Below are 15,402 nucleotides of genomic sequence, written 5' to 3' on the forward strand. Positions count from 1 at the left end.
AGTGTGGTGGATGGAGGGGGGATGTTTTGCATCACTTCTTTCCTCGCTCGGGCTGTTCGAGGTCAACAGGGCGAAGACTTCTACCTCCCATTGGCGCTATTCGTATTTCTTTCGTTTTTTTTTTTGTTTTGATGCGCCTCCATTGATTCTGGTTTGAGTCGAATTTTCTTCTTGGTGTTTCTTTTTCTTCGATCCAGGAAGAACTAAGTATTTTCACTAGGAAATCCCCACAGACGACGCCAAATTGTTTGACTCAAAAGTTGTTTAACACTTTTTAACCATAATTAATGCTGGATCAAAGAGCAGAATCATAAAAATAAAAGAAACAATTGAGATGACACTTGGGAAGTTTTATTGATTGTAGAAATTTGGCCTGCCTCTCCTTGGAGGGGTTCAGGAGATTACAATCAAATTCTTTCTCCCCCCCCCCCCCCTTCTCGGAGGCGGAATCTCTCTCTTTATAAAGTTGTCTGATCTCTCTTTCATGGAGTTCCCCTCTGTTTTTGGATCCTCCCCTCTCTTTGAGGGGTTCTTCTGCCCTCTATTTATAGCCCAGAACTTCTCGTGCTTATCATATTTCATTCGGGCCGGGTCGGGGAGGTGACCTCCCCTCATGGAGAGGCCTCGACCTCGGCGCTCATGTCGTAAATAGCAGTGTTTAGTTGAAGTCGAGTTCGTTGATTACTACTGCAGGGTGGTCGGGACGGGATCATTGCATCTGTGGTCGTGTGGCCAGATTCTGACCAATACAAGTTTATGTCATCTTCTACCCTCCCTTTTGGAACATAGTTCTTAACATGTCATCTGAGGAACTGGTGAAACATGATAATAATTGGCTGCTTTCCTCTTTTCCCTGTGGAATGTTGCCAAAACAATATATTAGCAATTTGATTTTTTCAAGAAATTCATTATTCAATTTTTTGATTTGATTAGAAATAATTGGTTTTGCAATTTGAACTAAATGGCTAGTGAAATTTTACCTGTACAGTGACGGTGCTGCCGCACTGGTCTTAGTAAGTGGAGAGAAGGCAGTAAAACTTGGACTAGACGTGATTGCAAAGATCACAGGATATGCAGATGCTGCTCAGGTACTTTTCATCTATGAATTTGAAAAAGAATAAAGAGGACAGTATGTTATTCTCCCATTTATGTATCTGGAGAAATTACCGAATAGAAATTCTTATTTCCTCTTAGGTATAGTCTGTCAATTGTTACATTCTTGACGCTCAAATTGAATTAACCTGCAGGAACCTGAACTATTTACAATTTCACCTGCTAAAGCAATTCCGAAAGCTATCAAAAGTGCTGGCTTAGAGGCTTCTCAAATTGATTATTACGAAATTAATGAAGCTTTTGCAGTATGCGTTCTTACCTAGTATATTTAGATGAGCTTGTTTACATTTCTGTGAATACTTCCTTAACAGACACTGCTTGCAGGTAGTGGCTCTTGCAAATCAAAAGCTGCTTGGTCTTAATCCAGTGAGTTCTCTCTCTTTCCACCTTGAGCTTCTAAATTTTTGAATCTCTTTAACTTGGAGAAAATCAGACTGGATAGGCTCTTCTTTTGAGAAACTATTTGGATTATCCTTTTTACGAAAACAGATCAAGTATAGCTGACGTAAAATAATTCTAATATTAGTTGCTTGGCAGTACCTAATTTAGTGCATAAATAATGCATTTGTATGATCATGGTCCTGAAGTGTTCTTTTGAATTGTTCTTTCAGGAAAAAGTTAATGTACATGGTGGAGCTGTATCTTTGGGGTATCCTCTTGGATGCAGTGGAGCTCGTATATTGGTTACACTTGGGGTATGTGTTACATCATTATAACTGAAGTAAAATTCTAACCTCGGGAACACTGGTCCTTTCCCCCCTCCCCTGATATTTTCTACTTATTTTATATTGTGATCTGTAAATTAAATGATCTATGAACATGAATCTCTCGACTCAGTCTTTTGGGTCTTAGTAATGCAGTTTGAGATCTATAGTTCATATCTTTGTTTCATGGTTCTTGAAGATTAATAAATGTTTATTTGCTCTGCTTTTCCAATGGGACGTTACAGGTTTTGAGGCAGAAAAATGGTAAATATGGAGCTGCTGGTGTTTGCAATGGAGGAGGAGGTGCCTCGGCCCTTGTTGTAGAAATTATGTAATACTTTTCTTCAGTCCTTGGTAAGTCCAAAGAAAAGACATTCATCTGAATCAAGTCTTACCTGCATGACACTGCATATCTTCCATTTATCGATTACAATTTTCGGAATATATAAGATTGTTTTGATAGATTAGACATTAAAGCCAGAACAGAGTCAATGGGACAACTAATCTGTGAGAACTAGAAGAGTTTGTAAGGAAAGTAAGACTATCACTGAGATGACCAAGAGAGAGAAATGTCAACCAGACTGTTCATGTTCTTCTGCTACCTCAATTAGAGTCTAATAAGCTTATGTTGCTCAACCATTAAATCTGCTCAAGGTTAACTACTTTATATTTCCAACTGCATAAAGCAGTAGCTTCAGAAGATGTTTGCTTAACAAGGGTACCTTCCAATTAACCACCTAGAATCAGCTAGCAGCAGTTTTCCCATTTCTCATCTCCACGAAAAACGAGTTTTTGCGCAGATGCAAAAACTTAATGATTCTTTCTTTTCTGGCTTTAACACATGAATTGAGAGTTGCTGTTCATGTCAATAGGTTTTGCCCTATGACAGCATTCTAAATGATGAAACTTTAATATTTCAATGACTCAAATATAGACTTGGAATGCCAACAATGACAATAATTATTGTGCAAATTAAAGTGATCATGTAACATTGTCATCTTTATTGTCTACTCCCTCATTCCTTATGGAGCAGTAGTAGGAGAAATAGAAGTTTGCTTACAATAGTTGCCTTATTTCAGTTGCTAATTCCATTGCAGGTTAGTATTGCGAGCTATTTACAAGAGATGAGCTTCAGTGGATTAGATTGACTGGTTGGGTGCCTTCAAGTAGAGAAGATTATGCAATTTTCCTATGTTCTTGCAAATGATTGTACTGTTCACATATAAATGCAATAGTATTTAATTTCTTACAGAATAGTTCCATGCTTTTATAATAGATTTACATATCGTATCTGTTGACACATAAAAGCATAGAGTACAGTGGTGTTTCGTACTAAACTTAAAATCTTGAACTCGTCTCTTATTAGAACTGTAAAGGATGCACACTCAAATATCTGTCAATAACCAGGACAAGTCATTTGAATTGTATGACAGACTATCGGCTGGGAGGTTGTTGACTGAAGTTAGAAAAACAAGCTGATAAGTTAACTAGAGTTAGAAGCTTAACTCTAGACTGTAGTTAGAAGTAAGTTAGTTAGCACAGTGTTAGAAGGTAGTTATACTGAGGTTCTCTATACATACACAGTACACTCATGTATTACATACAGTTATTCATTTTCTTCTCAATAACAGATTCAGTTTCTCTCATTCTCTAAGTGTTGCCTTCTCTTGCATGTCTTCTTCCTCGAGCTCAACCTTCATATCCATGGGTGTTGACACATATTACTATAAGCCAACTAGAAAAAAGGAAACACGAAAACCGATGGCTATAACTCACTTCCCCAAAAGACTTCTTTTCTTAACAATTTTAAAATTCTGCAGCTTGCGTTGTATTGTTCATATTGATGGATTATTATATGCATCGGAAGCAATCCCAGTATCAAAATCACATGTAATCTAGACAACTAGTGTATGCGGGGTTTCACGGGTTACTTCTTGAAGCATGAACAAAACTCGTTTATCACGCGAGTCTCCAATTCCACAGCAACTTAGTGAATTCTCCACCACCCGCACAATCACGATCTCCGAACGTTCCACGGTCTTGTACTGTGTTACCCAAATAATACCGGAAATAGTAATTTCGTGTGGGTGAAATTTTCTAGGAAAAAGGGCTGAAAATTTCGGCCATCATGACTACTCCCTCTAGGTGGAAAACCTTATGTATTTATAGCACAAGTTTTAAGGGTTAAAACCCTTTTTCAAAACCTGTTAGGTTTTCCTTTCCACCAGAAAAAAGGATTCCTTTATTTCCTATTATTTAGGCACAGCAGGGACCACAGAATTTAATTAACAAGGCTCCAATTATGGAATTAATTTCTAATTTTCGAAATTAATATCTACCATAATTAATTACGAATTATTCCACTAAAAATTCATAATTGCACTCCTTATTCAATTTCGAAATGCATCCATTAAATCTTATTTAACTCCCCATGTTAAGATTCAGATACTAATCAATTAAATTAAATTACTGACGATTTAATTTATTGATTATTTCCTTTAGACTTTCGCTTAACTTATTTCATGTGTCGGATACAAAATCCACCGGCCGGGTTTACACATGAAAACTTATAAGCTTTCATAAAGGTGTATCATCAATCTCCAAACCGAGACTTGGATTCCATCAACTAACTATTACTTCGCCAATGTACATTATTATTATCCAATTTACCAGGCATATTGACCCACAAAAGAATCTCGCTTTTTAATAAATCAAAACAATAATAATATACACAGCTAATAATAATTATATCAAGATTAAGAGTATAAGTACATTTAATGGCTAGAGAATTTATTTTATTAAGTCAGTATAAAATACTTATCTCTACCTGATCCGTTCAATACATACAAAATGTACTAGCGCAAGAAGTTGGAATTAAACCATTCCCATAATCAAGATAAATTATATTTAATCTTGTGCTACAATCATTCCTGATGGTTTGTCCAATTTCATCATTAGATTGTGAACTCAAACTTTATACTTATAAGAACCGATGATTTAATCTTCCGTGTATAAGTTAAACTCTATGCACTAAATCATCTACTATATAAGCAAATGACACAGACTAATATATGTTCTATTTAAAACTTTATTAAAATTGAATGAACAATTATATCATAATAAATACTATATCTAAACCAAACTCATGGTTAATAGTATATATTCCAACAATCTTCCACTTAGGCTTTTGACCATGACAATTATTAGAATATACTATATCCAAATGTATGGTTAATAGTATATGCCCCAACAATCTCCCACTTAGACTCGTAACCATGCATCTACAACTTTCTCAGGCATTCTTTTACATGACTATTAAAAGTTATTTCTAATGCAATATTTGTCTAGTAGTGCTTTGTCGTAACCATCTAGTTTGGTATTAAACTCTTCAGGGATCCTGTTACTGAAACTATCCCATGAGTGTACACCGAACTACGATTTTTTTTAGAATTCTCCCACTACGACGAAGTACTACTAATATTACCTTCATTACCTTATGGCATTGAAATATTAGTGACTTCTTACTATAGTGTTTACTTTTCAAACATCACTCCCACTCGATAAAGGAATATTATGTCTATTAACGTTCTCCCACTACTCAAATGCAATGGAACGTCAATTCCGACTTGTGGGTTTTGGTGTTCTTGAATGTCAATTGCCTTATTTTCTTTAGGACAATAAAATAAAACTCCATTTGTTTTCTTGGATATTCAATAAACATGCACCTATCCATACTTAGTTCCGACTTACATCCGCTTTCCCTTTCAGCATATATGCAGGACAATCCTATATCTGAACATACCATGGACTGAGCATACATTCAGTCCACAGTTCTATAGATGTCCCAGGTACTAACTTAGGAAGAACTAAATTCGGAATGTAATTTGCAGTTTCTAAGAAATATTCCAAAAACAAATAAGGCAATCTGAATAACACGTCATTAATCTATCCATGTCCTAAAAAGACTTATTTCTTCTTTCTACCACACCACTCTATTATGGAGTTTACGGTGTAGTCAATTGAGATGTAATCCCTTATTCTGATAAGTAACAAAAGAACTCTTTAGAGAGGTGCTCGCTACTACAATCAAATTGCAGTAACTTAATATATTTCCTTGGTGCTTCTCCGTTTCAAGTCTTAAAATCTTGATTTACTTAATTCATTAAGACTTACGGTGCATCAAATAAATATGTTAATATTTTGAGTAATCATTTATGAACGTCACAAAAATACTCAAAACTATCTCTTACCAGTATGTTCATTTAACCATACAAATCCGAAGGAATTCATTCTAGCGTATCACTAGCTTTATTTCCTTTTGAAGGGAAACAACCTTTAGTCAAATTTCCTTCCAAACAGGATCTACAAGTTGGTAGTGCCTCTACTTTCAATGAACCTTAGGGTCCATCCTTGACCAACTTGAAATCCTATCTAGATTACTATGACTTAGACAAAAGTGCACAGATAAGTTTTACTCAATTTTGAAGAACATATTCTCTTATGAGGTAGACTATTATTGTTCTGTTCAGGAGAGACATTAATATACAATGACAAGGTCATGCATTCATGTACCACAAGAGATAAAATGTTTATCAAGCTCAATAACTTAAGAGTTATTCAAAAAATAAAATAAATATCCATCTTTTATTTTGCCCAAAAATCGAAATTAAATTCCTTCTAACAAAAAGTACATATATTGCATCCTTTAAATTCATATCTTATCACTAAAAGAAAATTTTAACAAGTAATACGATAAATTACATAAAGTCATTGTGGAGTTGAGATAAAAACATTAAATAGATCATAATAAGTCAAAACACTGAATACGAAAATTCATACTGCATTCAATATTTATATACATACATGCATCTCGAATAATAAATTTCGATGGAAAAAGAATCATTCATGCAAAGTATATTATATAATGCAAGAATTATACAATCCAAAAATAAATAGAACCAACTCAGATGGAGAGTATACTATTATTTTCAGTCAATTGTATATAACCTTTTAGTACAAAAATTTTAAACACATTGCACATATATGTATGCATCTTGAATAGCAATTTCGATGGGAAAAGAACTACTCATGCAACATACATATGTAATGCCAGATTATTCACCCAATAATTAAAACATACCCAACTCAGATGGAGAGTATATTGTTAATTTAAGTCAAGTGAACATCATTTTAATAGCTCTAGTTCCATTGATCCAACATGTATACTCAGATGGAGAGTAAGTACACGATATCAATTACTAGTATTTCTGTCACGACCCAATTTCCAACCCTGGTCGTGATGGCGCCTCTCGTGAAGACAGGCCAGCCAACTAACCCAATTAACCTTTCTCAAATATTTAAACATAAATGAATAGCAAAATACGCCTAAATGACACTAATTAACGATATCCACAACCCAACACAGCCCGACCGGGGTGTCACAAGTCACGAGCATCTAAAGGAGTCTGAACACTATTACAGGGCCAGAAATATACAAAACAAAAATCTGGAATCAAAGTCAAAGTCCGGTGCCGCGAACGCTGGCGGTCACCTTACTCAGCTACAATAGCCATACCTTCAATCAGCTAATAACCCGCTACCGGATGAACAATACCTGCAACTGCATGCGAGGTGCAGGGAGTAAAGTGAGTACTTCCAACTCAATGAGTAATAAGAGTAAATAATAACTGAGAGGCAAGAAATCACGTAAGAGCACTCCATCATGCTATATAGGACAGTACAACTCTTTAAGAAAACAGTAAAACCGTGAACATCCTTTAGAAAATATCTGGCTCAGTTTAAAACCTCTTTTGAAAACATCCTTTTCCAACAGTCAAACAAATGAATGCGTAATCAAATGGTGCAAGTCCGCACATAAGTCAGCCCCTCGGGCACAGCACTCCACAAACACTTAACACCAGGGCGTCTAGTAATCAGTACAAGAAGTAGCATGGATGTCAATGATATGAGAGTGCTAAATGTCATGACACGTAGTACAAACAGGAACCAATGCATGAATGCAATGCAATGCATATGACCGCTGCGGCGCGCAACCCGATCCATTTGGGTACCCGCGCTCACTGGGGGTGTGTACAGACTCCGGAGGGGCTCCTACAGCCCAAGCGCAATATCATCATAGTATTGCTGCGGCGTGCAGCCCGATCCATATTTAGTCCAAATTAATGCAAATGAGCCACTCGGGCAATGTCAAGTAATAGCTTTTAACTCAAAACATCAGAAAAAGCAATTTAAGTCTTTAAACTTTAGCAATATGACTGCACATTTCAAAACTGTGTTTAACTCAGGACTGAAGTCATTTAACATGCTAAGTGTCATGAAAACAGTGATAATAATCCCTAAAGGATTCAAATAAACGGCACGAAGCCCAAAACATGGCAATCAGCCCAAATCACGATAGCATCAAGTAGGTTTCAGTCAATTACGCAGTAAAATCAACAACCGGGACGGACCAAGTCACAATCCCCAACGGTGCTCTACCCCACGCTCATACCTGGCGTGCAAGTCACCACAATACAGCACTATGATGTGCAAATCCGGGGTTTCAAACCCTCAGGATATCATTTACAAGTATTACTCACCTCGAACCGGTGAAATCTCTAGCTCGCGACGCCTTTACCCCTCAAATCGGCCTCCACGCGCGTCGAATCTAACCAAAATCAGAGCGAATACATCACAATATGCTAAGGAAACATAACCCAATCGAAAAGACTCGAAAAATATCGAAAATCACGAAGTTGGCAAAACCCGAGCCCTGGGTCCACTTTTCGAAAAATCAGGAAATTACCATCACCGGATTCCTTACCTCGCCACGAGTTCATACATACCAAGAACTCCCAAATCCGACCTCAAATGGCCCTTCAAATTCAAAAATAAAAATCTCAAAACTCAAGCCCTAGTTCTTCCACTTTTAGCTTAATATCCATGAATTTCTAGGTGAATTTCACAATAAAAACGAGTTTTAAGTTCAAAAATCTTACCTCTAATCGATTCTCCTTGAATCTCTCTTCAATTTCCTTCAAAAAGCTCTCAAAAAGACCAACAATGGAGTAAATGAGCCCCAAAATCGCGACTGACGTGTTTTAAAACATTTTGCCCAGGTATTTACTCTTCGCTATCGCGGAAAACGCTTCGCGATCGCGGAGAACAATTTTTCCAGCCCAAAATTAACTCTTCGCGATCGCGGTCAACTCTTCGCGATTGCGATGAACAGTTCCCAGCTCTTCCGGACAGCCTCCAGTATAATGATCATACCTTTTTGCACACAACTCCAAATTACAAATGGTTTGATGTTATGAATACTAGACACATAGGGCTATAATTTCACATGTTGCTCATTTCCTGAATCCTTATACATTGCGAGATATAAGCTTTCAAAGTCATCCCTGTGTATTAGAGACCTTCCCGGACAGCCTATAGTGTAACCATCATAACTTTTTGTACACACCTTCAAATTCTAATTAATTTATATTTCTGAAAACTAGACACAAAGGACTACAATTTTCATTTTTGGATCATCTCCAAGTTCCGTATAGATTGTGAGATATAAGCTTCTGAAGTGGGATCAACGCAACAGGATATTTCTTCTCCGCGATCGCGAACGGCTTTCGCGATCGCGATTCATTGGCACATTTCTCACATTTTACTCACCGCGATCGCGACCTATTCCCCGCGATCGCATAGAACACTGCTGTAGCCAAAAACCAGCAGTTAAAAATGGCCTAAAAATGGTCCGAAACCACCCCGAAACTCACCCGAGGCCCCCGGGACCCCAACCAAAAGCACGTACATGTCTTAAAACATTATCCAAACTTGTTCCAATCATCAAAACACATCTAACAACACTAAAATCATCAATTCTCATCGGATTCAAGCCTAAGTTCTTTAAAAACTTCCGAAACACGCATTCGATCAAAAACCCAACCAAACGACGTCCGAATGACTTGAAATTTTGCACACACATCACAAATCACATATCGAAGCTACAGCAACTCTCGGAATTCCATTCCGACCCTCGGATCAAAATCTCACCTATCAACCGAAATCCGCCAAAATACTAACTTCGCCAATTCAAGCCTAATTCTACACCGGACCTCCAAAATCAATTCCGATCCCACTCCTAAGTCACAAATCATCCCCCGAAGCTAACCAAATCATCGGAAATCACATCCGAGCCCCATAACTCATAAGTCAACATCCGGTTGACTTTTCCAACTTAAGCCTTCCTTAAAGAGATTAAATGTCTCATTTCTTATCAAAACCAATCCGAATCAACTCTAACTCACCACATACCGGTAATGAAACATGAAGAAGCATAAAATGGGAAGAACGGGGCGGTAATCCATGGGACGACGGGTCGGGTCGTTACAATTTCACCTAGTGAACTTACAATAAATTTATCCGATATGGTGGAAGACCTAAAGTCAACACGTAAATTTATTACTCACTTGAAATTAATAGTGGAAGACCATAGAAATATATTTCTATCACCACTTAATCATGATTGTATTTTAGTTATAAAATTGATTCAACCCTTAAACTCAGATAGAGAGCTAATATATGTTATCAATAACTAGTAACTATATCCAATGAGTTCGTAATAAATTTATCCGATATGGAGGAAGACCTAACGTCAACGCATAAATTTATTATCTCACAATAAATAAAATTGGAGATCATAGGGGTTAATTCCTATCACCACTTTATCACAACCACGAACTTTTCTCTGAGGATTAAGTTCCATAATTAAAAAATTGCTCAAAACCCCATTTAAACAGTCTTAAAACGCTAAAATTAATGTTTTTCACTGCATAGCAGTGAGTATTGTTCACTGGGCTGTTTCTGGTAAGCCTACCAAATTTCATATCAATCGAAGATCGTTAAAATCACAATCTCCAAAAATTGCGACCAAATTTGGAAAATTACCATTTTAAGCATTTTTGAAGAATTTAAAATATGACCTACATTCTTATCATATACCAATTCATGTCAAATTAACATGTGTTATCATGTTCCAGATTAGACATTGTACATGCCTAACTTTTGTTCTTTCTTTTACATTGTAGTTTTGAATAATTATTTTGTGTGTGTTTGGAGATTTTAGAATTAGACTTTTAGTTTAATTAATTTGTAAAAAGGTTTAAGGGATTGGGTTAATTATTTCAAAATCAAAATTGGCCCAAAAATCGGACCAAAATCGCAGGACCAGTAGCTCCAAGACCCAATCCGGATGGGCTGCCTGGAAGATACCAAAACGACGTCGTTTTGGTTAAGTGGGTGAGATCAAATCCCAACCTTTCATCTCTCCCAAATCCAACGGCTCTCATCATTTCCCACCCTAGGTATTTAAAGCCTAGTTTGGCCAAATTTTTGCCCCATTTCTCTTATTATTCTCCCCCTTTTCTTCGTCCTCTCTCTTCACTCTCTCTTCTTCCTCCCCCCATCTCCGCCGCCCGCTCCCTCTACGGCGCCGCCGACCACCGGCGGCGGCCGTCCTCCAAACACCCCCAAATTACACCATTCTTTTCCTCTCCTCACCCTCTTTCTAGATCCACAACCCAAATCCCCCAAATCTCCACCAATAATCAACAAAATCAAACCCTAGTCGCGCCGTCACCACTGCCGCAGCCGCTCGTCGTCCAAACTACATCAAAATTGCACCACCTCCTCCTCTTCTCCCCCTCTCTCCATATCTCCAACTCAAATCCTCAAAAAACCTCACCACCGCTGGCCACCACCTCTACTGCCGCCCTCCAACCACCAAATGCCATGAACCTCTATTTTTTTGTTGCTATTTTCGACTCAAAGACCTTCATTTCTTTTTGGCAAGACGCTGAAACCCTTTTGTTTTAGCGTCTTCCCGAAAGAAACGTGCATTTCGGAGTCGAACAGCCGCATCCTGGCATCTCCGGCGTCTTTCTCGTGGCTCGAATAGTTTCAAAAAATGCTCGTTAGGTATAATCGTCATCTCTTTAATTAATTTCTGATTTGGTTTATTAGTAGGTTAGTTTCTGATTTTTGATTTTTGTTGTTGTTTTGTTTTGGTTGTTTGTTGTTAGAGAGTTTTAAGTTAGGTTTATTTAATTAGTTATCTCTATTCAGTTTAGTTGTTTGTTAGACTATTATTGATCAAACGTAATATTTAGTGTATTAGTTAAATCGTTTACTTAGTTAATCGATTGTTTAGTTGTAAAACATCGTCGTCCGATTGTTAACGATGCTCGTTCTGTTTTGAGCATTAGTTTCTGAATTCAGTTGTTTGTTCTATGTTTAGTTTGCACAAATTAATTTGTCTTAGTCTAGTTAGTTTGAGTTTTAGGTCCATTTAAAGTTTCGTCTCTGTTTTGTCAATTATAGTTTGTTTGAGTTTGATTTGGTTTGAATTACATAACTTGGTATTAATATTTGTAAGAGCTGAAGTTTATGTTATTTTATCACAAAATAGGATGCAAGTAGCCTACTTTTGACTAGTAGGGTGGCTGAAATGACTCTTTGCTTCTGTTACACCAGGTTCTCAGGCTGTCCTTTCACCTTTTGGACAGCCTTTGAACAGCGTTTGGCACACAAAGTCAGTCCCTTTTTTGACAGATTTTTGGTGAACCAAAATCTGCCCAAAAAGTAGCTTTCTTTGCCTATTTAAGGGCTGCCCTTTTCTCATTTTTAAGGGGACTGGATCACACATTTATTGGATAGTTTTTACACCCTAAAAACACAACTTTGAGAGTAAAAAATCAGTAGCTGAAGCACCCTTTAGTAAGCTGAAATTGTGAGCTTTGTGAGTGAATCTTAGAGTGCAAACTTTTCGAAAAGTATGAGTCTTCTTTAGAGTTGGTTTTGGGTTGTCTTCTCTAAGATTTTCGGGTTGTTTTAAACACTATTTGCTACTATTTGTTGCTGCTTTTGTTGCTGAAATTCAGTTCCTCCCTGCTGATATTTTCTTTCTACTATCCAGGTAATTCCTTTAATGTACTGAAATCTTTGATCAGGGATTAATGCAAGTGAAGCAACTTGAGTCCATCGATGTATAGCTTTTTTTTTGAAAAATATTCTGTCCGGACTGCTTTAAATATCCTTTAAGTTGACATGGAATAAATGTTCAAGTGTTCGAATCCATCAGATTGTCAACTTATGAATTTGTTTGCTTTCATGTACCAATAATAGATATGTAGAAGGTTTTGTGATTATTTTCGATAACTTTATTTATCTATGTTAGATTGTTGGGTTAAGGATGGCTTTATTGTTAAACTTTTTAGGGCCTTTATGTTTTTTTCAAGTTCTGGAGTTTAATTTGCCATTGTTTGGATAAGCACATAGCCATAAAGTTACTTTGAAGGCCTATTAGTTTCATCATTGAGTTTGTGTCCGACTCTTATTTGAAGTATTACTTGTGATACCCAGTTTACAAAACTTTAGTAATATTGAAGCTTACATGGAGTTATTTTAAGCTATTCTTTGAAGTTTGTAAAGAGGTTTAGAGTTGGTAAATGTTAGTTTTTCATGATTTAGTATTCATTAGATTGTTAAGATTTATAGGTATTTGAGTTATAGAATTAGCTTGTACTAGTGATTTGCTTACTGTCAAGAAGGTTAATTAAAATATTGAGCTTTAGACATCATGTTTGTCAATGATTTTTTTTTAATTAAAAATTATTGTTACTTGGTCAAGGTAAGTAGAGTTTATGTGTTTAAGAATTGATTAGTTTATTCGAGTCATGGGATTTTATTTGGAATTTAAAAGAATATTATACGTTAATTTTTGTCTTACTTTATTTGTATTTTTTTTTCTCTCTTTAATTGCTTGTATTATTTTGCTCTATCGATAAAAGATGCATTTGGATAAAATGGGATAGGGCAGTGGGTTTTACAAACTAATTATTATAGCAAAGATTACTTTATACTCATATCGTAATTTATGGAAGTAGTTTATTTTTAAAAAAACAATCAATTCTTTTTTTTATTACTATTAAAATAACTCAATATTTATCTTTTCTTAATAATTTCATTTGTTGACCACCTGTTCCCACATGATCCTTGGTTGATATTAATCAGTAAAAGGGTCATGTGTGCATCGTCGCTCCTTGATTTTAGAATAATAATCCATCCTTTAGTTAATCGTATTTGATCATGTGTTCATACCCGCTCCTTGGTTAAATGCACATAATTAAATAAGGATTTTGTGTTCTTATATGCTCCTCGGTCAAGATTAATTATTAAGCGGTGCTAGATAATAGAATTTTTAAAATCAAATAAATCACAGTTTTATCCAATATTAATCTAAGCCAAATATGATCAATAAAGCGATCGTGCTAGAACCACGGGGCTCGGGGAATGCCTTACAACCTCTTCCCGGTTAACAGAATTCCTTACCCGAACTTTGTTTTCGCAGACCGATAAAAAATAGAGTCAAACCTTCCTTTGACTAGGGATTCAAATAAAAGGTGACTTGGAACACCTAAAAATCAATTCCAAGTGGCGACTCTGTAAATAAAATAATCCCTACTCAAGTTTGTCACTTTAATTGGAAAAACTCTTTAACCCACAATCCATAACATACATTATATATTTTGGGGGTAGAAAAGGGGTGTGACAGCTCTGGCGACTCTGCTGGGGATAACCAGAATTCAAGCTTGTACATGTTGACTTTTATTTGGCTTTATTAATTTTGTATATACTGTGACTTATTTGGGCCTAATATGCTACTTGCCTGCTTTTACCGCTTTGATATTGTTGAACTGTACACATAAGTTGTCTTCTCACGCACCCCCCCCCCCCCAGTCTTCTTGAAATTAAAATTGGGCATTTGCTCGACATAGCCCGCTTTCTTTGAGATAGCCGAGGTGCTTGTCACCTAGTGAATGATTTTAGTCATACATATTTTAGGCGGGGAGCACCACCAGTTAAGCCGGAAAGTAATGCTGCCGGTACACTGACCCTCCTCGGCTCGAGTTGTCCGCTCGAGTAAGCAGTCTAGATACCTTCTCCTCCAGGATTTAAACCTAGAAGAACAAACCTCATGCCGGATATCCCTAGTAGGTTCGCTTTATGTGCATCACGTGCATTTGACTTAGCGAAACTCGGCACAGAGGCCGGGTCCGTATATGACAGATATCCTCTTTGAGACCATCATGTTCACGTATGTGCTACTTGATACATCATTTGGAAGGCTTACTTGCATTGTCGATCGACTTTAAAAAATTAGTGTAATTATTAAAAAAAATAAAAAAGAAAAAGAAAAAAAAAAGAATAATTCTCCTAGTTTACTGCAAATAAACCTTTTTTTTAAATATATATATATATATATATATATATATATATATATATATATTGTAGTAGTCTGGTGTGAGTTGTAAAGATTAATTTTTATTAAGAAAAAGAAGGGAAAAGTACCCAGTTTTACCGAACTATGCGGGTTTGATTCTCACCGGATGTGAGATACGTATAGGGGTGTGCATTCGATTTATCGATTCGATTTTGACCCTTATCGATAATTACTTATCGATTATTGATTTGTACATATGCTTATCGTTATCGTTTCAATAAAGTTTCGATTTTTGTCTATTCGTATTAT

At 36.4% G+C, this 15,402-nt stretch overlaps 1 protein-coding gene across 1 annotated transcript; it reads left to right on the forward strand.

Annotated features, from left to right (window-relative positions):
* Positions 1–988: 988 nt before the first annotated feature.
* On the forward strand, positions 989–3,461 carry LOC109220897 (probable acetyl-CoA acetyltransferase, cytosolic 2; the record flags this gene model as incomplete). The annotated part of the gene is made up of 6 exons (XM_019385365.1): positions 989–1,088; positions 1,248–1,358; positions 1,438–1,479; positions 1,725–1,808; positions 2,063–2,171; positions 2,915–3,461. Coding segments are annotated over 5 exons (427 nt in total), but the record flags the coding sequence as incomplete, so codon positions are not given.
* Positions 3,462–15,402: the final 11,941 nt, after the last annotated feature.

The sequence above is a fragment of the Nicotiana attenuata genome, unplaced genomic scaffold, assembly GCF_001879085.1.
Source record: "Nicotiana attenuata strain UT unplaced genomic scaffold, NIATTr2, whole genome shotgun sequence".
Taxonomy (NCBI): Eukaryota; Viridiplantae; Streptophyta; class Magnoliopsida; order Solanales; family Solanaceae; genus Nicotiana; species Nicotiana attenuata.